This window comes from Xenopus laevis, chromosome 1S, assembly GCF_017654675.1.
Source record: "Xenopus laevis strain J_2021 chromosome 1S, Xenopus_laevis_v10.1, whole genome shotgun sequence".
Taxonomy (NCBI): Eukaryota; Metazoa; Chordata; class Amphibia; order Anura; family Pipidae; genus Xenopus; species Xenopus laevis.
Genome location: NC_054372.1, coordinates 141,791,190 through 141,817,944, shown reverse-complemented (window position 1 = coordinate 141,817,944; position 26,755 = coordinate 141,791,190). Strand labels below are relative to the sequence as shown.

The 26,755-nt window shown below is 40.4% G+C and overlaps 1 protein-coding gene across 1 annotated transcript; it reads left to right on the top strand.

Moving 5' to 3' along the window:
- Positions 1-26,502, top strand: ggt5.S (gamma-glutamyltransferase 5 S homeolog). Its single transcript, XM_018244097.2, has 12 exons — positions 1-408; positions 7,296-7,426; positions 9,081-9,176; positions 10,428-10,623; positions 12,221-12,378; positions 12,839-12,985; positions 13,427-13,563; positions 13,780-13,967; positions 17,858-17,949; positions 21,519-21,631; positions 22,701-22,811; positions 25,012-26,502. The coding sequence occupies exons 1-12, from the start codon at positions 116-118 to the stop codon at positions 25,156-25,158; spliced, it is 1,809 nt and encodes a 602-aa protein (XP_018099586.1). The 5' UTR covers positions 1-115; the 3' UTR covers positions 25,159-26,502.
- Positions 26,503-26,755: the final 253 nt, after the last annotated feature.

The window sequence follows — 26,755 nt, the reverse complement described above, 5'->3', positions numbered from 1 at the left end:
GTGAGGATAGGGTGGGGGAGAGAAAGTCCTTGTAAAAGAGAAACTAAGAAGCAGTGTAAGCAGTAAGCTAAAAAGGAAAAGTTTGCAGTACATTTGTTGCAGTACATTTAAGCACATGGCACAAGACAGCCAGGAACACAGGAGTACAAGGGAACTGGAAGAGCAGATTCATTTACAAAAGAAGAAAGTAACACAGAGAGAAAATGTGACAAGAGAAGCAGAGGGATCTGCTAAGATGTCCAAATCTCAGGGGTGGTGTTATATTTTGGCTTTCATTATCCTGCTGGTCCTGACTGCGCTGATCTCAGTTACTGTGGTATTAGTCAGGCAACAGAAGGCGGGCTGTAGAGGGGGATTTCTACATGGAGCTGTGGCTGCGGACTCCTTGGTTTGCTCTAAAATTGGCAGGTGAGTGTTAGCCAGAGAATGGATGGGGCGTATTTATTAAGATTTGTGGGGAGATAATAAAAAAATAAAGAAACCATTATTTAACACCATGGTCCGCCGTTTAGGATCAAACATATTTATAGAGCAGCATATTTTACATGAATGGTTACCCAAGATTAAAATTATTATGGAAAAGGTGGTCATAGCTGGAAAAAAGCAGAACACTTTGCGCTGCAGAAATTCTTTGACACTTGAATTTGTCCCAATTACTTTAATGGGTAACACAGGGAATGGCATTATTCTAGTTCTGTGTATAAAATAATACAATTATTTGTACGCATGCTTATTATTGGTTTGCAACTCACTATGGCAAAAAAATCCCTGCAGTGACAAATGATGACATTAATTTATATAAGAGGACATTGTGCCAGTGTTATTAAAATGATACTGACACTCAAAACCTACTCTTCAAAATAGTAATGTACTGTACATTAAAAGTTACCTAGGGGTCATGTTGATGGGTTTTCATTAATTGTAAGTAATTATTACTTAAAGTTCCTAAACTTTTGCAAACCTGACTGCCCCTGCCAGTAAGAGTTTCTAATGCTAACGGACTAGTGCTGCACAAACATGTCAGCTCCCTATTAGATGAACATTGGGGATCAGAGAGGTAATGTAAAAGCATCGTAATTTTAAGGCAAAATTATAACTGGTTTCAGTATTTTAACTGGGTACATATTTAGCAGTGACATTTACAATTGCAATATTAATTCTATAAAGACTGGAGAGCTGGCCAGAAGTATAAATAAAGTGTTTGTGGTTATAAGGGCTGGCAGATATTTTGTATTTTTATCTAGCAATTATCTCTTATAAAGTATGGTTAACATTTGTCTGTAAATTATTAAAGGTGTTCCCTAAATTTCCCAAGCTACATTGTAGAAAATATAATTATAGGTTCTTTGCTCTGAATGACAACTTTATACATTTCCTTTCAGTGTACAAATTTGTATGCGTTTTCTTAGATTAATTAGTAGTTGCAAAAGCCAAATCCCAAGTTTAAGAACAGCACAAAAGGCTACTTCTGATTAAAATCATACACAAGAGCAGCCACAACTAAAGTGGATCAGAGGCAAGTTGAGAAACTAGCCTCAGGCAGCAGCACACCATTGGTTACCAGGGGCAGCAAAAAATGCAGCTTCTGGTAACTTTAAGAGACGAATGTCTGGTTTTCAAACTGTAAATTCAGCTCTTCTATTGCAGAGCACACGATTGTGCTTCCCTGCGCTATTGTTGCAGACCCCGGGACAGAGCGAGCAGGGTGGGGGGACAGCAGTAGCAGCAAGCTGCCTCAGGTGGCAAGGGGGCCAGGATCGCCCCTGGGTGCCCTTGTGCTTAGGCAAAGCACAAACATGCTGGAAAAAAAATTAATTCTAGAAGCCATTTTCAAAGACATTATCCAAAGAACTAATTATATCAGCTATGCGCCATGCAGTGCCCTTTTCTGCTGATACATGCAACAGTTTATTGGAATGATGCCTTCTGCCAGCTAGAATGAAAATCGCTGGCGGGAAGGCACTCGGAGCACTTCGTTTTCCGAAGTTGCCTCAAGAGGAAACTGGGCAACTTTGAAAACGAAGTGCTCCGAGAGCCTTCCCGCCGTCGATTTTCATTCTAGCCAGCTCAAGGCAGGGGAAGGCAGTTCAGGGAGATTAGTTGCCCCAAAGAAGAGGAGATTTGCCACCAAGAACAAAATGGTGTATACATGTCTTCTAGAGAGAGAGGAATGTTACAGTCTCTTAATAAAAACTATTAAAAAGAAAACAGTGACGGTAATAGGACAGCAAAGACATGCAATGACCTGGCAATACCGAGCACAGTGCAAAATGTCCAATCAAAATTGTATTTCAGAGAGATGCTTTAGGCAGGCTTCTTGTGTTTAAACAGCTGATCACCATCTTTAGGTGGTGATCAGTGGTATAGGTTATGAGTATTGGTCAAAGACAGATGCCCCATCCAGCAGTCATTTGCCTTATGTTCATTCTTGCTAGGAGGCAAGTCCTAAAGGTAAAAAGAAACAGGTTTAATGCCCAGGGCCGGATTTGCATAGTTGGGACCCCTAGGCCCACTGTCATTCATTGCCCCCATCCCCTCCCCTTTATTCATACAAATTTTCATCGCTGGACCAGGTGTACCGCTGTCCCAGACTTGCTCCCTGCGCAAAGCCACTAGCACTCCAACCAGTCCGACCATGTTGTGAACTGTTGTGCACCATGTACTGATTGTCACCTGTTGACAGCACCTGTGGGAGCACCTTTTTACATCACAAATTTACAAAACATAAGTGCAGTTTACAATTTTGATGGCAAGTCTCCATATTCCTTACCCACAATGCAGAGTTTTCCACATAATCTCATAATTTCGATACTAAAGGATCACCGTAGCAAAATGAGCACATTTGGGCTTGCGCTTCATTGCAAATTGTGTTGACATTTTTCGTAGTTGGAATTGCATCATTTCTGCAATTTGGCATCAGAATGACTTATATGCATGATTCTTTAAACATAAGGGTAGCCTCTCAGTGTCTTCCAGCAAAGCCTCTTTTTGGCATTGCCAGGCCCGGATTTGTGGAAAGGCCACCAAGGCCCAGGCCTAGGGCAGCAGGATTTTTGGGGCGGCATGCTGCCCAACCACACCCACTTTGGTTCAGAAACACTGGCAATGTGCAGGTGATCCGATAGTTTTTTTAAATTTCCCGTGCACCAATCCCCATTGTTTTGGTCCCTATGAAAATTTGAGTGAATAACAGGGAGGGGATGGGGGCGACAAATGACAGTGGGCCTCCATGGTCCACTACACACCTACAAGAAGGAGAAGGTAGAAGTGGGGGAGCTTTAAGGGGGTTGTGGCTCAGACAGGAAGCTGGAGGGGGTCACGGCTTGGGCAGAGTGGGGGCTTTGTGGTTGGGGCGACAGTCCAAAAGTGGTTAACAAAATACATTTAAAAAAAAATACATAGCTTGTTAATGTTGCAAAAACATCTATGTTTCTGTGCAGGGAGTAGAATTCCCCTATATTTCAGGGCAAATTATTTCACAAGAAAATTCCTTGCAGTATCTTGACTTTTCTCTATGAAAAATGGCTATGTTCCAACATGTTGGGGAATTCTTCCCATCATGTAAGACCCTGGTGTTTACTTTTAGAAACAACGTGGTTTTCACTGTACTTTGTGTCCTGTTATGCACCAGATACTTTCTTGCAAAAGTATACGCCAGTGTCTGGGTTTTTGTTTAATATTTGCCCACATAGAGACATAGTGGCATGTTTACTAACATTGGAGATAACTATCTTCACAGAGCACAATTGTGCTCTCTGCACTAAGCGACATGGACCGCCCCTGCCCTCTCCGGCGCTGTAAAGGTGAGTGCCATGGGGAGGGGGTGGGGCGGCAAAAGAAGGCTGCTTCAGGCGACATAATGGCTAGAATCGCCCCTGACCTGAGCACACAGTTTTTAAAAACTGCGCACACAAGTTTAAAATGTGTGCAAAAAAGAAAATGTTTTTGTGCGCATAGTGGAGAAGGAATTAAAGAGAATATTGATTCATAGTGCCTTTAGTACTTATTACGGCAGCCGTTTCCCCCCAAGTGTGGCTGCGCTTTGAACCTTGTGCCAGATATAAAAAGCCAAACTTCAGCACTACGGGGTGCAGCACAGTCCATACTGCTCGAGGCCTCATCTCAAAAGTAATTTTGGGAAGAATGGTAGAATCTGCAGGGGAGAGTGAAAGGGGTTATGAACAGGGGGTAAGACAGTAGAGTCCTGCGTGGGTTCATTTTATGGAAACTGTACCCGACCCATACTCGCAACCTGCAATCCGCAACCCGGAACCGCAACCTGCATTCTTACCTGCTTGGACCCGACTCGCAAGTACCTTATCCACAACCCGCAACCCACTGACCATCACGAATCTATACCCGCACCTAGAACCTCTACCCGCAACCTGCGGGGTACCGCAGGTTTTTGCGGGTAACCCACGGGTACCCGCTGGTAGCTGACATGCTGCAGGACTGTGAGACAATGCAGGAAAAGCATTGACTTGAAATGTCCCACACAGTGGCCATAAGGAATGGGACCTATTATCCAGAATGCTCGGGACCTGGAGTTTTCTGGATAAGATATCTTTCTGTAATTTGGATCAACATACTTTAAGTGAACTAAAAAATCATTTAAACATTAAATAAACCCAATAGGAGTGTTGACTGACATCAGGGGGGAACGGATGATGTGTCGATCAGCGATTGGTTGATCACCATTCACTTCAATGTCCTGTCTGGATTCCCTAATTTGGATATCCGGACAGGAACTTTTCACCCTGGCAGCCCTTCCAAAAACCGGCCTGTCCAGGTGAAATCCGGACAGATAGCAACCCTTAAAAGGGTGAAGGAATGCTGTTGTGCAACTACACCTCATTAGTGTTGTATTTGTAAATAATAGAATTGGACACCAGAAGGTTCATGAACAAAACAAAAAGCAACAGGGTTTATTCTCTTAAAGTGCAAATCAGGGTTTGGATACTCACAATCCTCTGAGGTATTCACATACATGTCAGGTAACAACACAGCAAATCTCTAAAATTAGTAATAGGGGTTTAGGGTAAGTGATTTCCCTGATCCAACATTTAGGGGATAAAGTTCATGGTACAGAGATCCTGAGGGTACATCTATCCATGTGGTACATTATCTCCACAGTGCGGTGTTGTAAGCTGACATGTATGTGATAAACCTCAGAGGACTGTGAGTAGCCAAACCCTGATTTGCATTTTATGAGAATAAAACCTGTTGCTGTTTGTTTTGTTTGGTCCAATTCTGTTGTTAACTCATGCAGCACAAGTGAGGTATATTTGCACAACACTATTTCTTCTTCCTTTCAAGTAGCAAATGCCCATCCTGTGTAGAGAGGGTCAAATGTAACGGGTGCGCAAGCAAAAGGAGCATTATGCCTACCAGAGAATGGATCCCTGTGCTCCTAAGCATGCGGCTGGAGGCTTGTCGTCCTAGGCCTGGGCCTTTGGGACCTCACCACTAATCCGGACCTGCTCAAAGCATCCTCTGCTTAACCAATATAATATTAAATCACAGATGAATACACTGAATTATCTGGCAGTTTATAATACACAGGACACTTTATCTATTCTCCAAGCCTTTACATTGCTTTAAAAACACTTTAATTGAGTTCAGTTATTAGTAAACATTCCTACACACAGATCATTGGTTAAATAAGTAAGACACACAAAAAAAAAATCAGTCTAGTACTTTTCCACTGTGGTGATATTTCTTATTCCAGGAATTGCAAAGACCATTCTGGCTGACTAATGCTGTCCATTAGCCAAAAAAAGTTTTTGCTGCTCTATTATAAATATTATGAGGATGAGTTTCACTGTATGAGCTTTTACAATTGTGCTTTCTTGTATTATGTACAAAGCCCTGTGCAATGTATTGATCTCTCTGGGATAATATGCACAAAGTCCACTATAATATCCCAAAGTTTACTTTTTAAAATCTGAAGTGAAATCCTCTAGGACAGACACAGGCAAAGCGCAAACCTGTATGACATAAAGCAGTTTCAGCTTTTAAAGAAGTTGATACAGGCTTTGGGTAAAGACAAGGATGTCCTACACTCAAATTAAAGGGGATAAAATTATTAAAAGTGCAGAAAAATTCCTCCCCATGGATTCATAGTTATACACGTTTGTAATATATATTTGTAATGATATGTTTACCAGTTGGTTGGGAATTCCCTTTTCAGTTATTCATATTGTATATGCTACCCAACCCTTGTGTGTAGCTGCGTGGAGGGGGCAAAGCCGATGAATGTTTATTTCTGGTGTTACTGAATAGGTGGTCCTGGTCAATGCTGAAAATGTAGTAAGGCCTAAAGAGCAGGGGCACAGCCAACAACCATATTATTACACTGTGGGATCAGGGCTACAGGGAATAAAAAGGCCAATTTTCAAAAATGTGCCTAAACAATAGATATGATAAGAGAGGTTAAGGGCAGAGACACACACTGCAATTCGGGGAGATTAGTCGCCAACGACAAATCTCCTCTTCTTCGGGTCGACTAATCTCCCCAAACTGCCTCCCCTGCCTTCCCGCTGGCTAGAATGAAAATCGAGAGCGGGATGGCACTCGGAGCAGTTAGTTTTCCGAAGTCATCCAAAGTTGTGTCACAAGGAAACTTCAATTGGCTTCGGAAAAGGAAGCGATACGAGAGCCATCCCGCCGCCGATTTAGATTCTAGCTGGCGGGAGGCAGTTCGGGGAGATTAGTCACCCCGAAGAAGAGGAGATTTGTCGCCAGACGACTAATCTTCCCGAATCTGAGCACGTGCCCTGACCCTTACAACACTGCATCAAAACAAATTTGAGTAATCATAAGTTACTTTGTGTGCTAAGTCAATCAATTGTATATTTGCATGTAAACAGACACACAGTATAAAATCTGGAGAGAGACTGGAGACTGGAGCCACACGCTACAAGACCATTCACTGACTATGTTTTGGGTGGTAACAATGCCACTGTTCTGCAGCTAGGAGTTGTAGTACCACATGGGGGCGGGGTTACACAGTCAGTAGTGTATTTGTGGGGCAGGTGTCAGGTCTCAACATTCTGAAGCAGAGCACATAGAGTTGTGTCAATTCCTAAATTGTAAAATGTAGTGTGCAAAGTGCAAAACACCCACAACCGTGCCTTTTTTTGCACTTTGCACACAGCGTTCTGTTTTGTAAATGACTCCAATATATCATATGAAAGGTGGATGGTAAAAAGTCCTCTAATGGACAAAACATATGTAACAATGGTTTTTATATTCATGAGTGGCAAAGCACATATATTTATTGTTTCTTCCAACAGGGACATCTTAAAAGAAGGAGGGTCTCCAGTGGATGCTGCTATTGCTGCTTTGCTATGTACTTCAGTGATAAACCCACAAAGTATGGGACTTGGCGGAGGTGTTATTTTCACCATATATAATGCTTCTACAGGTAGGTATATCACAGACAGATACTGACATATGTATGGGGGTTGCCACTGTAGATCTGAAAGGGCTTGGGGTTACTAGGTGTGGGTCATGAGCCCTCTTCATATCTCTCTAGGTTTTAGAAGATGAGTACCTGAATAGTACTGACTGCACCATAATTAGCAGTAACACAAATCTGGGGAAGAAAGATGTTTGCTGTGTATGTTTTAATAATGGGATCTGAAACTATGTTTGTGCTGCCATGCAAGTGATCCGTGCAATTATCTGGCTCTGCTGTTAGGCCAATTACTGTTAAGGCTGGATAAGCGAGTTACTGAAATAAGAAAAAATTTGATAGCAGATAACAGATAAGCTCTGTAGTATACAATGGGATTCTTCAGAATTTGTTACCTGCTATGTATCCCATGCTTGAATGGCTACCCCATGGCTTCACAGCAGCCTGTTTATATAAACTATAGTTGTGTTTGTGAAGCAAACACACGTTTTACCAGTGCAGGAAAACACTGCATTATATTGTCATTCCTTTCATTTTCATTTTTGGTGTTACTGTTCATTTAAGTTAATGTTTAGTATGTAATAGAATTGCCAATTCTAAGCAACTTTTCAGTTGGTCTTCGTTTTTTTTTATAGTTTTTGAATTATTTGCCTTTTTCTTCTGACTCTTTACAGCTTTCAAATAGGGGGCCGCAGGCCCCATCTAAAAAAAACTGTAAAGCTACAAATTTACTGTTATTACTCATCTTTTTATTTGGGTCCTCTTCTATACATATTCCAGTGTCTTGTTCAAATCAATCCACTGTTGATAGAGTAATATGGACCCTAGCAACCAGAATTCTAAAAATTGGAAACTGGAGAGCTGTTGAATTAAAAGCTAAATAACTTAAAATAACTCAAAAGCCACAAATAATAAAAAAAAAAAAATGCAAATTGTCTCAGAATACCACTCTCTACTTCATACTAAAAGTTATCTCAAAGTTGAACAACCCCTTTAATATATGTGTATGAGTTCCAATCCAATCATTCTGTACTTGTTGTATCCCTAATGCTTCTAATAGCTAATCATTTCCAAATAGGTTTAATTTATGGGAACAAAAAAGGTAAATAGATAATAGATTAGCTTCAAATATTAAACCTACGATTCAATTTTCCTTAAAGGGGAGGTTCACTTTTAAGTTAACTTTTAGTATGTAATAAAATGGCCTATTCTTAGCAACTTGGTCTTTGTTATTAATTATTTATAGCTTTTACATTACAGTATTTGCTTTCATCTTCTGCATCTTTCCATCTTTCAAAATGGAATCAATGACCCCAGCAGTCAAAAAAAGATTGCTTTGTGAGGCTACAATTATATTGTTTTTATTACTTTCTATTACTCAGGCCCACCCTATCCATCTTCCATACTCTTATTCATATTACTGCCTGGTTGCTAGAGTGAATACCAACCCTAGCAGCCACAACAAATATAAATGGAAGACCAATTACAAATTGTGTATCATTGTCTGCATCATACCAAAAGTTAATTCAAAGGTAAACTTCCCCATGAATAGATCCTTCTCTTGAATACAGAAGCAATTCAGGAAAATACTTTACAGTGTGTATCACATATTTCTAGTGCAGTGACTTTTCTTGCTAAAATGTCTGCAACATGTTGCCCTTAGGACTGGTAGAGGTTATCAATGCCCGTGAAACTGTTCCCAAGAGTTCTACGCTAGACCTTACACAATGTAAAGGAATAAACTCCATCTTCAAAACAGGTGAGGCTGAAATCCGGATGCACAGGAAAGGTGCAATAAACTGAAAAGAAAAAAAACAGTTATATGATGATATCATAGAATTAAACCAAATCTAGACAAATAAGCCAAATTTAGTGCAGTAAAATATAACATTAAAAAGTATCAGGATGCTAATATCCCTTGAAAATGTATGCCGCATTATGCTCACCAGCCATTAATAGCACAAGATCTTATAACAGTAGATATTAAAAATTGGTGCCACTGGTTTAATTCTGTGTTATTGAGCCCCACAGCAAATTTTTGTATAGCCCCAAACAGATGTTGACCTGTTTAACCAATATATTTAGAAATTGTTCATTAGTTAGGATCCAATGGGGCCCTCTTCACACCTTGGCCCTGCTTCTTATTTCTAATAATAAATTGACAAGCGGCACCGGTAGGCAATCTTCCGTCTAACCGAGTCAATAGACTCCCTGCAAACCCAAGTAAGGGATGCCTTCCAGATGGCCAGTTGGTTAAGGTGTCCACCCGCAGTGCGAATGGTCATGAGTCTGAGAATGCACATGACCGCGTGACTGTATCCATTGTGGATTGAGTGCGGGCATGTAGAAGAATAATAAACATTCAAATCTATTATCTATATAGAGGAATGATTATGAATACAATTATGTATTAATGTAATGACATTTTCAGTTGATTTTTATGGTTAACTTTTTTTGTAAGAATGAATTTAAAATTTCATTTTTATTAAAGTGTTAAAAAAAATACAAAAATGTATTATGTTTATTGAACTGGTGATCACCTTCCCTTAAAGCAGAGACACATGTGGCTATTTCAGGAGATTAGTCGTCCAGCGACAAATGCTTATTCTTCAGGCGACTAATCTTCCCGAACTACCTTCCTGCCGGCTAGAATGTAAATCACTGATGGGATGGCACTCGGATCACTTCAGCTTTCCGAAGTTTCCTCAGGAGGCAACTACGGGTGACTTCGGAAAATGAAGCTTTCCAAGTGCCATTCTGCCTGTCATTTAGATTCTAGACAGCGGGAAGGCAGAAGCGATTTGTTGCTGGGTGATTTATCTCCCGAAATAGCAGCTTGTGTCTCTGCCCTTAGTTTGCTGCTAACATTTAAACCCAATTGGCTTACACTATCAGTATTATTATTATTAACATGTATTTATATAGCGCCAACATATTGCGTAGCACTGTATACAGTATACACTGTTGTTATGCATTGTTGGTGGTATAACAGAAGTGACTTTTTTTGTAGGTGCCCAGTGGATTGGGGTGCCTGGGGAGCTTCGTGGTTATGAAGCTGCTCACCGGAGACATGGCCGCTTACAATGGAAATCACTATTTCAACCAACAATCAACCTGGTGGCAGAAGGGGTGAAACTCTCATCTGTTACAAGCAAGTTTCTTAAATACCCACAAATTGAAAGTAATATTCGAAAGCACTCAGTTTGGTAAGAAAGGGTAATGCCTGCAAACAATATAAATGTGTGCTGGGTGTGTTCTAGTGTTATTTTCCCTAATAAAGACATCATGACAATCCACAGTTAGGGAATTTCAAAGTACAGGTGTGCCAGTCTGCCAGGCATGTGTGGCGACAACTGTCTGTGTCTTCCAACTTATGTAACATTAACAACTGTAGAGGTGACATTAACCTTGCAAACACAGTGGGCAAAATAGTGGCCACTGCCTTCTGGCAGGCAGAGTTCTTGTTACCTGTAAGATTCAATGAATATATACAGTACATGCTAAAGAATTGAATAGTAGTGGTTTTATTCGTTTGACCCCTGTACTTTAGCTAGGCTCAGGGATGCTATTTCGTGAAAACCAATGACATTGATTACCTCCACCTTTAGACCTTTAAGTACTCCATTGCATAACATTAAAGGGATACATTATGTTAATTTGACAATTGGAGGCTTCTTTAGTGCTTCCAATATTTTACGTCAAATGAGAATCTTTTTATTTTTTATTAACTTATGGACTATTTCTGCAGGTTTTAGTAAATCTAAAGAACTCTCATTGTGTTGGTGAAGGAATGAGGATCAGCCCCAAACATTAAATAAGTAGGTTCATAGGTGACAAATATGCATCAGTGATATGTGCAACAAAATTCTGTGCACTTTTGACTGAATTCTCAAAATTCCACAAAAGGCCTTTGTGCTGTTAAATTTTCTATAATGTTCCCTCTTGCACATCCCTAGAGATAGATATAAATAGCATCAATCCTCAAATGCTTCTCAGTTTTGTTTCTAGTATTTAAAGGGGTTGTTCGCCTTTAAATTAGCCTTTAGTATGATATAACTAGTGATAGTCTGAGACAATTTGCATTTGATTTTTATTTTATATTATTTGTGTTTTTTGAGTTATGTAGCTTTTTCAGGGTCAGACTGGGAGGGTTAGGGCACACCGGGGCTCCAACATCAGGGCCCTGCACCCCCCAAGGGACCCCCTCCCCAGTCACAGTACTACCTCCCCAGCAAACCAACCTCTGCCCTTTCCCGTCCCCCTCAGAGCATACCTACTTCATGGAGCGAGTGAGCAGGTAGGGCAAGTGGGCGGATCGGGTAGGGCAAGTGGGTGGAGTGGGCAGAGCAAGTTGGCGGAGTGGGCAGGACAAGCAGGCAGAGCGGGCCAGGGGGAGAGGAGGGGGTATGGGCCGGCGAGGCCCACAAAGGCTGGGGCCCAAATCTGGTTGCTAGGGTCCAAATTATCCTAGCAATCTTGCACTGATTTAAATTAGAGACTGGAATATGAATAGGAGAGGGCCTGAATAGATGTGTTTGCTGCCTTACAGAGCATTTGATTTTTATAGTGGGTCAGTGACCCCCATTTGAAAGCTGGAAAGAGTCAGAAGAAGCAAATCATTTTAAAACTATAAAAAATGAAGGCAGATTGAAAAGTTGCTTATAATTAACCACTCTATAACATAATAAAGTTAACATAAAGGTGATCTACCACTTTAAAAGCTGTGATGGTTATTGCTGTTGGATGTGCCTCCAGCATTGCCTTTTCATTGACTTCACTGTTTTATTCTGTGCTGCCTTGTAGCACGCTGCTTTGCAAGGACCAGGATCTGGTGAATGAAGGTCAGTTTCTCAACTTCACTCAGCTGGCTCACACTCTGCGTGTAGTGTCAGAGAAAGGAGCAGATGCCTTCTATCAGGGGCCTATAGCAGAACAAATGCTGGAGGATCTACAGAGTCAAGGTGATGCATCCATGTCCTGTGAAAGCCTCCCTGCATTGCTCCTGCTTTAACAACCTTCTTTCTTTTCCTACACGATCTTCTTTCTTTTTCTACACAATCTTCTTTCATTTCCTACAGAAACATCTTTATTTTCCTACACAAACATCTTTATTTTCCTACACAATCTTCTTTCATTTCCTACACAAACATCTTTATTTTCCTACACAATCTTCTTTCTTTTCCTACACAACCTTCTTTCTTTTCCTACACAATCTTCTTTCTTTTCCTACACAATCTTCTTTCTTTTCCTACACAATCTTCTTTCATTTCCTACACGATCTTCTTTCTCTTCCTACACAATCTTCTTTCTTTTCCTACACAATCTTCTTTCATTTCCTACACGATCTTCTTTCTCTTCCTACACAATCTTCTTCTGTTTCTTTTCTGCCCATCCTGACAACTCAGTTATCATTTTTTTTAGGAAGTAATTTGACACTGGATGATTTCACAAATTATAAAGTGCAAATAGGAAGAGCTCTGAATATGTCATTGGCAAATCACACATTGTACTCTGCACACCCGCCATCAGGAGGAGCTTTGCTCAGTTTTATTCTCAAAGTTCTAGAAGGTATGTTTGCTAATCCCTTACCTGCATTTTTATATCTGATTATATATCAGAAATTCTTTTGCTTGCTACACAAAGGCCAATATTGTCAGATAATTTAGATATATATTTATTTTACCAAATTAGATCTAAAGTCATACTGTCAGATCACATATTTGCCACCAGTTACGTAACTAGAGGGGGGCGGGCCCTGGCACGGGACAGAAACACCACTGCACATAAACATCCAACAAGCAATGCCCTATGGTGTTTCTATTGCATTATTACTTACTTTATAGCATAGTCAACGTATCCTGCAATCTATAAATTAACAGTGTATAACATTATGTAAATATTAGCGAAAGACTGTGTTTATAGAACATATCCAGTCTAAAATAAGGTGGAAACTATGTTATTTGTGTGGAATTTAATAAGGAAATTATTACACAAAATGTTTAATTTCAGGGTATAAATTTTCTGAGAGCTCCATTCAAAATGAAGAAGCACAGATAGAGACTTACCATCGTATTGCTGAAGCCATGAAATTTGCTAATGGGCAGAAGATGAAAATGGCAAACTCTGCATTGAAACAGATGGAAGAGGTTAGTGTTGGATTAAGAATCAGCATGTTAGATGAGTGTGTACACACTGATGGCAAGTCAACATGTGGCATGAATGAATGCATGTAGGTATGCTCCCATTTTTGATTCTTGTCTCATACTTTCCATTGTCCCAATCTCTCTTACATGTAATGAGCTCCTTACTATTTCTTACTTCATTTAAGCTTCATCTTAATCTCTTTATTCCTATCCCTGCAGCTCACTGCCACCTTATTGTCGGAGAGATTTGCTCAGCAGATCCGGGATCAGATTGATGATTATGGTAATCATTCGCTGAGTTATTATTCTCTGAATATACCACATTCAGAGTCCTTCGGCACTTCTCATATCTCTGTCATAAGCGAGGATGGGAGTTCAGTATCCGTCACCAGCTCCATCAATCAAATGTAAGAAAGTGAATTTCATTTTTCATTTGTGCTTGTGTATTTACTAATGAATATTAGGGTAGTTCTACACCAGACCTAAACTCTGAGACCATACAGAAGTTTGAATTCTGGTGTTGATAATGGTGACTGAAAGCATTGGGCACATGTACCTTATATAGACCTTCCAAAGGTCCCTGATTCTTTTAGAAAGTTTTCATTTTAGTGTATTCTCCCAGGAACCCAAATCATGCCTCTCCGCCCATTTTTGGGAGTGAATTCGTAAAGAGTGTATGGAATATTTGGCATAAATAAAGGGCCTGTCAATCTACTTCTAGTTAATTCAGCACATATCCCACTATGCAATTTAACTTTTTTAAGACTTGAGAAAAGTTTCTTTTTTTTTTATAAATTCTTTATTTACGTGTTTTGCAAAATACAAAAAGTACAATGGTATGAGATTCCTGCAATAAAGAATTCAAGTATATGATGCAGTGTTTGAACATACAGTATCTCAAAATAAAGATTATTACAAGACACCAGCAGGTTACATATCTTGTAGTCGTACTTTGTGAGTAAGAAACCATTGAACAAGAAAAACAAAAACAAAAAAAACAAACTATGTTGGGCACATCTACAATCCTGTGAATAGTAGCAAAATGGTGGGTGGAGGAGTAAGCACAGAGAAGATAGGGTGGTAAGCACTATGCATTAACTGAGTGTCGCAATCGTATATCAATGAAATAGCAATTGGATATCAGGGGTCTCATGTAAGCAACGGACTAACAGTGGCCGTTTCAGGAAGTAAGGGTCCGGTATTCCTGCGATTCGGTGAACTGGAGCCAATAGAACCATTTCTTTGTCAAGTTTTCTTGGTATTGCGGATTACTCGTCTCTGTCTTGTAGTGTTCAAATTGGTAAATTTCGTTTACTTTAAGCGCCCAGTCCTTGAGCGTAGGGATTGCTTTTGATTTCCAAAATAAAGGTATCAAGGATTTAGCTACTGTAATTAAAGTTGAGATGAGCGATTTGCGATATTGTGCGGGAGACATTTCGTTGCAATGCAATAAGAAAAATGACGCCGAGTCCGGTATTGCCATATCAGTGAATCTGGGCAGTAACTGTTTTATTTGAGTCCAGTACGGTTGTAGGTTGGGGCCATTCCGAGTCAGTAAAGGTGCGTTGCAATTCTCTTTCCCATTTTAGTTTGAAATCATTCGCCGGTGTAGAGGGGCGACGTAGCAACAGTTTATAAATTAGTGCAATTGCATGCGGGGGGTGTTCAGTTCTGGTGAACAATTGTTCAAACAAGGTATCCTCGGATCCTGTGGCGTCAGTTATCATTCTAGTATCTAGGAAATGCCGAATTTGATGCAATCGTAATCTCTCGAGTGGTGTAATCTTTTCTGGGGGCAAGATATCCGCTAACGGTTTGATGGATCTACCATTAAGCAATTGAAAAGCCCATAAAGTTTCTGTTTGTGTCCAGTTCTTGAAATGTATGGGCAGTAATCCTGGAGGAAAGTCCTTATTGTACAATATCGGGGTTAACCTGGAGTGCGGATTAAGAAGGCATTTTTTATGTTTCAATGCGTCCCAAGTGTTGGCAATTTCCTTGATAACTGGATTCAGAAATGTTGGCTTGCAACGGTTAGGTTTGGGCAACCACATGTATATGTCCAGTGGATATTCATAGCCATCTTGTGCCACAAGTGGCCATAATTTAAGAGTCGTAGGCTGCATCAAGTCTATCATCCGTTGCAAGACCGCGGCTTTGTAATACGCCCAAAAGTCCGGCAAACCTACACCCCCTGCCTCTTTCGGTAGAGTAAGGGAATCAAATTTCTGTCTGGCCTTCTGATGCTTCCAAATAAACTGAGAAATGAGAGAGTGTAGCTCTTTGAAAAACGGTCTGGGTATCTGGAATGGGATCGTCTGGAACAGATATAGAAAACGAGGAAGTATATTCATTTTAACAATGCTGATACGTCCAAACCAGGAGAAGCCCGGTTTGTCCCATTTCTGCAAGTCGGCTTTCACTGTTTTGAGAAGTGGGTAAACATTCAGGGGGACTCCATCTGTAAGTTTAGCCGAAATCTTGAGACCCAGATAGGTGAAATATTTAGGTTCAATCATAAATGGACAATTATGTCTTATATGTTGTAATTCCTGGTGAGACAGAGATATATTAAGGAGGCTGGATTTCTGTTGATTTATTTTTAGATTGCTTAGAGAGCCATAGGCATCTAGTTCAAGCAAGATCTCCGGTAACGTGGTTCTTGGGTGTGTTATAAAAAATAATAAATCGTCCGCGTAAGCCGCCGTTTTATGTGAATGATTGCGTACATACACTCCCGGGATATTCGCATTCTGTCTAATGCGCTGCAGGAATGGTTCGAGTGTAATGACAAAGAGGAGGGGATTGAGAAAAGTTTCTAATTTTTTTCATAAGCAGAAGAACATCAGACCAGCCCTGACAACTTCCTTGACTACTTGGTGTTTAGACTGGACAGAAAATGACCAGCAGATGGCACTGTTGTAAAAAATGCATTCATGTTAACAGTACATGGAACCTTTAATATCATGGAATTAAAAAAAATGAATTAATGTACATTGCATTGCAAACGTTCTTAGAATAGCATCTTCAATTTTACATTCACTTATTTTTAAGGGTTTACTTATCGTTTAAAATGGTATATTAATAGCGCCCTGGAATAAATAGGTGCTAAAAGATAGATGATATGGTTTCCTTGTCCCTTTAGCTTTTTTGCCTTAGGAACAATAAAATGAAAAAATCCCTTTCTGGCATGCTGCAAAATGATTCTAATTGGGATTTTATGGCCATACTATTGAAACCATATTTGTCCATATCTCCATATATCAGAAGGGTATCTTTAGAACAATACACATTACACATAAGCTTTGCAACAGGACTGGGAGCCATATGGCTTGCTTAGCATGCATTACAGGCTGTGCCAGTATACTAACTAAGCACAATGCAGCTGGATAATTTACACATAAATTAGACCCAGTTTCCTAACTTTGACCTTAAAGAAGTTGACCAGGAATAATCCCAGAGTTTAAACCTTCCAGAAGAGCAAATAGAAATATATATAGATGCATTTTACAATAACAGTGAATCTGCTTTACATATTCAAAATACCTGCCAAAACATAATTAACTTACAAAAGTCTCTGACCCAAAAGGATACGTTTGAATCCAGCAAGTATCTCTATATACTAATGCAGCCCGTGATGTATTGTAAATATTGTTTTTTTGATTGCCTCAGTTAGCCTAAGAAACAGATCGGTAGCATTTATCCTAGAGAAATGAAGTAACAATTCAAAGTACATCGATACAGCCTCGGGGATTAGCCAGCCAGTGGGAGTCACTGGCAGATATAAAACTATGGGGGTTATTTATTTGATTCTTTCTGGTCAGACTTTTAAAGGGGAAAACACAATTGTTCATAGGTTTCCTGATTTATTAAACCCTGATGGTGGTAAAAGTCAGAATAAAAAAGTACTCCAACTCAGACCTGCCAAGTTCATGTAGAAGTCAATGGCAGATGTCTGTTTATAATTGGAAGAAATCCTGATCTGCACTGGGTTTTGTACAATAATCTGAAGATTTTATGGTTTTCAGACGATGATCCGAAAAAGTTGCAGTTTTTGGTGTCAAATCTGACAAAAACATAACATTTTGTTTTTTTCACGAATTTAAAGAGTTTTTTCCCACACATGAAATATTGGTGACAATTTATTGATAAATAGGGGGGGAGGAAGTTTGTGCAGATTTGGGTGGAGTGGTTTCAGAAAATAGTGAGAAAATTTCAGATTTTGATAAATAACCCCCTAAATAACCTATGTTTTACATTTTTACTATACTGTAATCTGTACATCATTATCTTCCAGATTTGGTTCCATGGTTTATTCCCCACAAACGGGAATCATATTTAATAACCAGCTGGCAGACTTTTGCTCTGGAGCAAAAGCCATCAGTACAGGTGAGAACATAGTGCCCCTCAATGCAAAAAAAAAATTATATTAAAGGGGAAGACATGTTTTTTTCAAAAAACATAAGTTATTAGTGTCGCTCCAGCAGATTCTGCACTGAAATCCATTTTTTTTAAGATTAAACAGGTATTTTATGTTTAATTTTGAAATTTGGCATGGGGTTAGACATATTGTCAGTTTCCCAGGTGCCCTTATGTCATGTGACTTGTGCTCTTATAAACTCCAGTCCCTCTTTACTGCTACACTGCAAGTTGGAGTGATATCACCCCTCCCTTCCCTCCTCAGCAGCCCATCAGCAACCTATCAACAGAACAATAGGCAGCTAACCAGATAGCAGCTACCTTACACATAGTTACAAAGTTACATAGATAACCAGATAGCAGCTACCTTACACATGTGCTCATGGATTTGTTTGCGTTTCTAAAGGTGCTCCCTTTCCTGCTTGGGTGCTATTCTCATGTCTATCACAGGTGGGACTAGGGAGCATGACATAGATCAGGGCTGTCCAACTGGCAGCCTGCGGGCCAGACTCCCACCCCCTTGTGTGCCCCCCCATATGAAAGCCTGCCTCCTGTGACTGCTTACCTTGTGTAAAATTCAAAAGGTATCAGTACTGAGATTAAGTGGCACCTGCATTGTTTACACCTCAAATCCAGACAAAACACCTGCATTGTTCACCCCTAAAAACCTGTACCATTCACACCTCAGACCCAGACTGAAACTACCCACATTGTTCACCTTTTCACATCCCAGACAAACTGCTGGAGGGGCACCAGCATTGTGTCACTGTATGTAGCACAGTATGAACTGTTCATCTTAGAGTCCTGTGTGTGCCAAACTCTGCCTTCCCTGTGCTCCTTTTGTGTCTGTGCCATACTCTGGCCTATGCGCCCTGTATGTGCCATATTCTGCTTTCCCTATGCTCCCTGTGAGTGCCATACTCTGCTTGCCCTATGCCCTCTGCTTCCTGTGTGTGCCATACTCTGCCTGCCCTATGCTCCCTATGTGTGCCATACTCTGCCTTCCGTATGCTCCCTGTGTATGGCATACTCTGCCTTCCCTATGCTCCCTATGTGTGCCATACTCTGCCTTCCCTATACTCCCTATGTGTGCCATACTCTGCCTTCCCTATGCTCCATGTGTGTGCCATTCTCTGCCTTCCCTATGCTCCCTATGTGTGCCATACTATGCCTGCCCTATGCTCCCTGTGTGTGCCATACTCTGCCTGGCCTATGCTCCCTGTGTGTGCCATACTCTGCCTTCCCTATACTCCCTATGTGTGCCATACTCTGCCTTCCCTATGCTCCATGTGTGTGCCATACTCTGCCTTCCATATGCTCCCTGTGTGTGCCATACTATGCCTGCCCTATGCTTCCTGTGTGTGCCAAACTCTGCCTTCCTTATGCTCCCTCTGTGTGCCATACTCTGCTTGCCCTATGCTCCCTGTGTGTGCCATACTCTGCCTTCCCTATCCTCCCTGTGTGTGCCATACTCTGCTTGCCCTTTGCCCCCTGTGTGTGCCATACTCTGCCTTCCCTATGCTCCCTGTGTGTGCCATACTCTGCTTGCCCAATGCTTTTTGTGTGTGTTATACTCTGCCTTTCCTGTGCTTCTTGTGTGTGCCATACTCTGCCTGCCCTATTCTCCCTGTGTGTGCCATACTCTGCCTGTCCTACTCTGTACCCTGTGGGATTTGAGCAATGGTATAATGTATAATGGTATAATAATAGTATAATAATAGTATAATGTGAAGTGTAGGGTAACTACTGTAGATGTCACTGGGCCCCACAGCAAATTTTGGGCACCTCAACATATCCAGAGGATGTCCTGTTTTACCAATATATGTTGTAAATTGTTTTTTGTTTGGACCTCATGGGATCTGCTATACCTCCTGGGCCCCCCTGCAGTCGCAGGTCCTGCTTTCTCTGATCCTAGTCGGACCCTGACTGATAAGCACTTTTAATATATGTTCATCAAAATATTCTTACTAGCAAAGTTTAGGGGATTTTGCTGTGGGGCCCAGTAAAGTCTAGTTACCATGGTTGACATCAGGGGGGTACAGGGGTACTGCAGTCAGGGGCTCTGTGACAGAGGAGCCTGTAGCTGTGAAGTGCTATTTGTAGGACAGGCTTGTGGGCATGGTTTAGGTGGATTGTGCAGAAAAGTTTATATCAAAAACGATATAAGTCCCAAGGCCTCTTCAAGTAAAAAATATAAATTTATTGTTATTCACATTAAAACAGTAACTAGTACATACTACCCCACATACCCCACGCGTTTCACACCCTCCGGCGCTTAGTCATAGGTGATACACAAACAGATTAAATGTGAAGCATTTTTTCTGCCCTTTTCTAGTTCACATTCCAGCCTAATACTACTACTGTCTGAGTGCTGTGTAAGTGACCCTAGCAACAATTAGATGGTATCAGCATTTGGGAATAACTGAACACTTTATGAACAAATCTTGCTAAAAGGTCAGCCAGTTGGCCAAGTCCATATTAAACGGCATGTAACCCCCTCCACAAAAATTCAAACAGTGAGCAGCCTCATTGAAATCTTTAGATAACTGTCACTCTGGTTGTTAAAATGTAAGGTAAGCAGTAAGGCTGCAGTATTCCCTTAAAGGGGAACTCCACACAAACATAACTTAAAAAGTAAACATAATTTCAAGCAACTTTGCAATATACATCAATTAAAAAATATGCAGACTTTTCATGGTTTTTAATGGTTTGGAACAGTTCCCTAAGTCTAGCTCCCTGCTCTCCTGCTAATCTGTCTGACTACTTTGCTGAGCTGGCTGACTACTGTTACTTTATATCAGCAGCCATCTGTCCTCAGTCTGCATCCTCCAAACCCCACAATTGTCAGGCTGTCTGATCCTATTTTTCTCTCCTAACCACCTCTCCTGAGCTCAGCTTAACCATTACAGTGCTCAACCCCAGCAGAACTTTTTATCAAAGTATGTTGTGCCTTGTAAAGCTGCATTCTGCAATGCATGAACTTTACAGCATACATTTCCTGTTCACAGATATCAGTGTTACTGATGATGTGTCAGAGGGAAAATGGCTGCCGGCTGAAAGCTGCAATTTGTTTTAGATGCTGGCAAATGGAGGGGGTATATGCAGTAGAAATTATGTGGATTGGTTGGGGAAAATATGCCTAATTTAAATACATGATAGGAAAATGTAGGCTTTACATGTCCTTTAAAGGGTATGCCTCTCAGACTAACAAGCTTTCAATGTTATACTGCTCTTCTAGTGTGAGGTTGATTGTACAGAAGAAAGGGCAAGCATGGCAAACATATAAATGCAGTGACTTTTCAGAACTTGTCCTTAGGCAGACTGCAATATGTAGTGATTTTGCTTCAGGGTATATCTCAATGTCTGTTGTAAAGATTTTGTTAGCTTCAGGCGGTATATCTCAATGTCTGCATGCTTTTAACTGTGTATTATAATTAGGTTAAACAAGTTAGGGGACACTGTTGTGCATAAATATGTACAGCTATACTTATGATTATGTGACTTTTCATATAAAAAAATCTTTTGATCCTTGTATCTAGGTGATCGCCCTCCATCTTCTATGGCTCCCAGCATCCTCTTGTCCAATGACAGGAAATCTCAGTTGGTTATAGGTGCATCTGGAGGAAGTTACATCACAAGCGCCACAGCTCTGGTGTGTATTTGTATTTTCATCTTCTATTGTCCCTAATATTGACTGGGCTTTTTTTTACCTTTGTTGTGGCTCCCCATTGCCACAAAGTAGATGTTAGATTTTTAAATGACTTAATGCCAAGTTCTTGAGGTGCAACGAATTAGGTGTATTGTCAAACAGAAGCAGGTATGGGATCCTTTATCTGGAAATCCATTATCTAGAAAGTTTTAAATTATGGAAGGCCATCTCCCATAGACTCCATTTTATCCAAATTTTTAAAAAGGATTTCCTTTTTCTCTGTAACAATAAAACAATACCTTGTACTTGATCCAAACTAAGATATAATTAATTCTTATTGGATGCAGAACCAACCTATTGGTTTTAATGAATTTTTACATGATTTTCTAGTAGACATAAGGTATGAAGATTCAAATAAAGATCCGTTATCTGAAAAAACCCAGGTCCCGAGCATTCTGGATAACAGGTACCACCTTTATCCAGGTGGTATAGCCTTTATTTTGCAACCACTAGGAATGTTTTCTTTCTTGTGATGCTTCTCAAGCCTTGTTGGCACCAATAATTCCAACAATCCACATTAAGAGACTTCTACTTTATATGGTGTGGGATCTATTTGTGAGTGTATTTGGAAAGTGTAGTCACCCACTGGGTACATGTTTATTGTTTTGACAGAATACTGTAAATGATCAGATATTTTTACCACATTATGTTGTAAAGGAAAGAACTAGCAGTTAGGTACAGATTAACAACTACAACAAAAAGTATTATTATTAGTAATAATAATAATAATAATACACGTTTCTTTCCAACAAACCAGAAGGCCATCCACTGTAATGGACATATTTTCCTTCAACAATGGGGGCTACTTAATAATTAGGCCATTTTATTATGCAGTGAACGTGTTTCAGTATACGGTAGTTTTGGCTCTAATCAAACATTATCAGCTGAACCCTTAATTTGGGTATAGGGAAAATTACACTTTTAAACTGGTTTTATTAATTCATTTCACTTGTTTTTCATTTTCTAGATGTCACAATTCATAGCAAAATGAAATTAATTTGTTTTCTTTCAGGCTATTGTAAATACACTTTGGTTTGGAGCCAACCTGAAGAAAGCCATCTCTGACCCCATCCTCCATGTCAGGGAAGATAATAAGGTTGTCTTTGAAAGAACATTCAGTAAGGTCAGTGGAACATTTATTTGGTAAGAGAAGAAATTATTTTATTCAGTAAGGTGAGGGTTGGAAACATTATATGATGTATAATGTATAAATACCAGAAAATATATACATGAATTAAATAAGGACAGTTTTGTGGCAATAAGGTGAATTATAGGTGAGGAGAAAGATAGTTTCATTCAGTGAGTTGCCTGTTGGTTTTATTTAGATTGGAGAATGTTTTAGTTCAGTGAGATGAGGGACAGTTTTATTTAATAAGCACAGGACAGATTGATATAAAGGAGAGGTACCATTTAATGTGATCAAGGGAAGTGACTGTACTGTCGGGTGAGGAATAGTTGCATTCAGTAAGGTAAGGTTTCATTCAGCAAGGTTAAGGCTTTTGAACTAGATGAGTTTCCTCCCATAATTCATCTATAATACCTGCTTTTTGAAAACCATGTATTTTGGGTGTATTTTACAATTGTACCTGGTTCAGGGGCCATTGCCTGTGTGTCACAGTGCAAGGAACGAGGTGTGTGTGGCATTATTAGTCAAATAACCAGGAAACTCAGTCTTTTGACTTACCCTTTTGACGTACCCTTTCTTTTACCATAGTTGTATAGGCAACTAATAACAAGGATTTAGGGAGGCTAAGGCTCCCCAAATAGAGATCAACTGCTATAAATTCATATATAATTATTAATTTTTACAATGTAATGTGGTACCGAGGGCAGAAATTTTTCCAGCCTACATAGTGGAGGGCCGATAATGGAAGCCAGTGTTGACCACTCCCTGTTTTTTAACCACACCCACTTCAAACCACACCCATGTTACCAAAGATAATGTCCACATTAATTATGGTAGCACACCAAAAAACCAAATGGTTGGTGCTCACTGCAGGGATATCACTTATAACTCATATGTGAAAAAAGTTGTCATATTAAGACATACTCTTAAATCAATATGCCTCATCTTGCCCTTGGATAACACAGCACCCCCAGCACATGATTAAACACCTTAGGGGCCCCTAACAATATTTTTTTTTTAAATGCTAACAAACCCCCAGAACAAATACCAGGCTTATATTCCACTGGCAGAGCAGGGCACACACAGGCAGAGCAGGGCACACACAGGCAAAGCAGGGCACACACAGGCAGAGTATGTCACACACAGGCAGAGTATGTCACACACAGGCAGAGCAGGGCACATACAGGCAGAGCAGGGCACATACAGGCAGAGCAGGGCACATGCAGGCAGAGTAGGGCACATGCAGGCAGAGTAGGGCACATGGCACACGCAGGCAGAGTATGGCACACACAGGCAGGATATGGTACAAACACAGCCAGAGCGGGGCACACACAGGCAGAGCAGGGCACACACTGGCAGAGTAGGGCACACACAGGGAGCATAGGGCAGGCAGAGCATGGCACACACAGGGAGCATATGGAAGGCAGAATATAGTAAGAGACAGGGAAACCTATCTAATATGTACTACATACAGTGACACAGTGCTGGTGGCCCAATTAGCATTTTGAAAAAAGTGTGAACAATGTGGGCATTTTCAGTCTGGGTCTCAGGTGTGAACAGTACAGGCTTTAGGATGTGAACAATAGAGGTGTCACAAGTGTGAACAATACAGGGGGATCACAGGTGTGAACAATATAGGGGATTAGTTTGAAATTGAGGTTTAAACAATGCAGGGGCCAGTTAATCTCTGTAGTGATACCATTTAAATTTTACACATGGTAAGCAAACACAGCAGGTAGATAGGGGGGCCACACAAGGGGGGGGGCGCCAGTTTGACCGCCCTGGTCTAGATCATAAAATAAAGTCCCCCTGTGCCTGGGACATCAAGGTGAGGATGTGCATTAGTGGGGATGGGGTGAGGATTGTAGAGCAGAAAGGGAGGGGAAAAGCAGATTATAAGAAACTGTTGCATCCTTTACCCTACTATTAATATTGTAGTTATTTCAATAGGACTTGCAAAAATTAAAATTACAGTAATTGGTACTGGGCTTCATCTCTCCATTTTTGTGTTTAAAACAACTCTCAAAAATAAATAGGAAGTATGGGTTGGGTATGTGTCTTTTTTACCAAAATAACTATAAAGTAATGATAAATAATACCGAATGATCTATAGAGCTGCAGAGGGAAGGCAATAATTTAATATTCCAATATTCCAATACCAGTTTTTTCTTTGTAACATCTTTCTATCTCTGTGCAGGATGTGCAGATAGGGTTGCAAAAAAGAGGACACCTGACTGACCCTTCTTCAGTTTTCTTCAATGTGGTCCAAGGAGTACATAAAAAGGATACTTGCCTGCTTGCATATTCTGATCAAAGAAAAGCTGGGGAAGCTGCAGGGTATTAGGCCATATGGAGAGACAAGGTGCATCAAAAGAAAGATAACTGGCTTTTCCCTGATAGGTGCAGGTAACATCCTTGTTTTTATCAACAAGGAATAAAATACAAACCAATGGACCTGAGAAGAGAAGCCCATCTATGAAGTTCACATAACAAAAAATGTTTGACACCTCCATATATGTTCATTGCTGTTTTGTTTTGCTCATTTTTTGTTCTCTTCCTTTCCTCCTCATTCATTGGATGTATTCTCTTTGTATTCTCGTTGTCTCCATTTTCTTGTCCAGTTCTCTGCTTTCAGTGTAGACTGTCCCATTCACTTCTGGTTTCCTTGATTTCTGTTAAACATCTTTTTCTTCTCTTCTTTACCTTCTGTTTATGCTGCTCCCCCCTTTCTCACTGTTATGCTTTATTTTTCTGTGTAGGACTAGGTCTGCTAGGGCCAAACAACAAACCTGACATCCAAGCCAACAATTAGATGGAAACAGGACTAAATGGTATAGATGTTTCATATGCTTAATGTGAAAATAAGGACTGGGGTCCTTAGGGGAATATTCTGGAATCTGCATGGTACTTGCTGGTAAATTTGTAAGAACTCTTCCTCTGGCCTCAGCCTGCTCCTGATCCACTTCTAATCCTCCCATGCCCACTTCCAACCCACCCCCATCCGCTTCCAATCACCTCTTCCAGGTCGGCCCTATACCTGAGTTACCCACTTAGTTTACTTGACATGTCCTGTGACATTACAACTCCACACTTGATTTCATTGGCCTGCCCCTTCACAAACACACCCTGGCCGGTATTAAAATGGACAAAAGGTGGCGCCCCCTAATAACAATTGATGCAGTCAGGCTTGCATTTTGGCATGAATCAGCCACAATAGTGCTAAAAAGATGGTAGAAGTAATTTTCAGCATTCGATGTGAGAGTTCGTATGTGGCAGATTATCTCTAGGTCACTGTGGGTACCCTGAAGCTATTGCTTGGTTTGAAAGTGGTGGAACCTCTAGGTTAATAGGCACAACATTGCTTAATTCACAACAGGCAGAATGCAGTGTAACTATACAGAAGTGCAAGGAGCTCATATCAATACAAGTAACTTAAATAAATGGGATTGTTTATGCAAACAATTGTGGGGAAATGTGTGCAGTGCAGTAAGCAAATGATCCCTGTTGACAGTGTTATCAGGTGCTGGTATGTAATTTAATAATAGGGTTTCTCTTGGAATATGCAGTGTACCTTTGGAGAAATATGGCATCCAGAATAAGTGCAGCAGTGGCAAAGTTGTTGAACAACCAATTAAAAAATGGGTCCAGGAATTGTTTCAGAGCTGGATACATTAGCAGTAGGGGTTCATGGAAGGCAAGGTTGATAAAGGCAAGATAAAGTAGATGTAGGCACTACATTATGGCACTAGAATAAAATAAATGGTGACTTACAGTCTGTATAGTAATCTATCATATTATACTAGTGATCTATTCATCATACCCTATCCCTCCTACCATTGCTTCTAGTTGCTAACCCCCTTTACCGGAAATGGATTTCTAGGGGTCTACATGATTTATCCCCAGCCTACCTTATCCATTGGATCTGTTTGATGTTGGTGGAG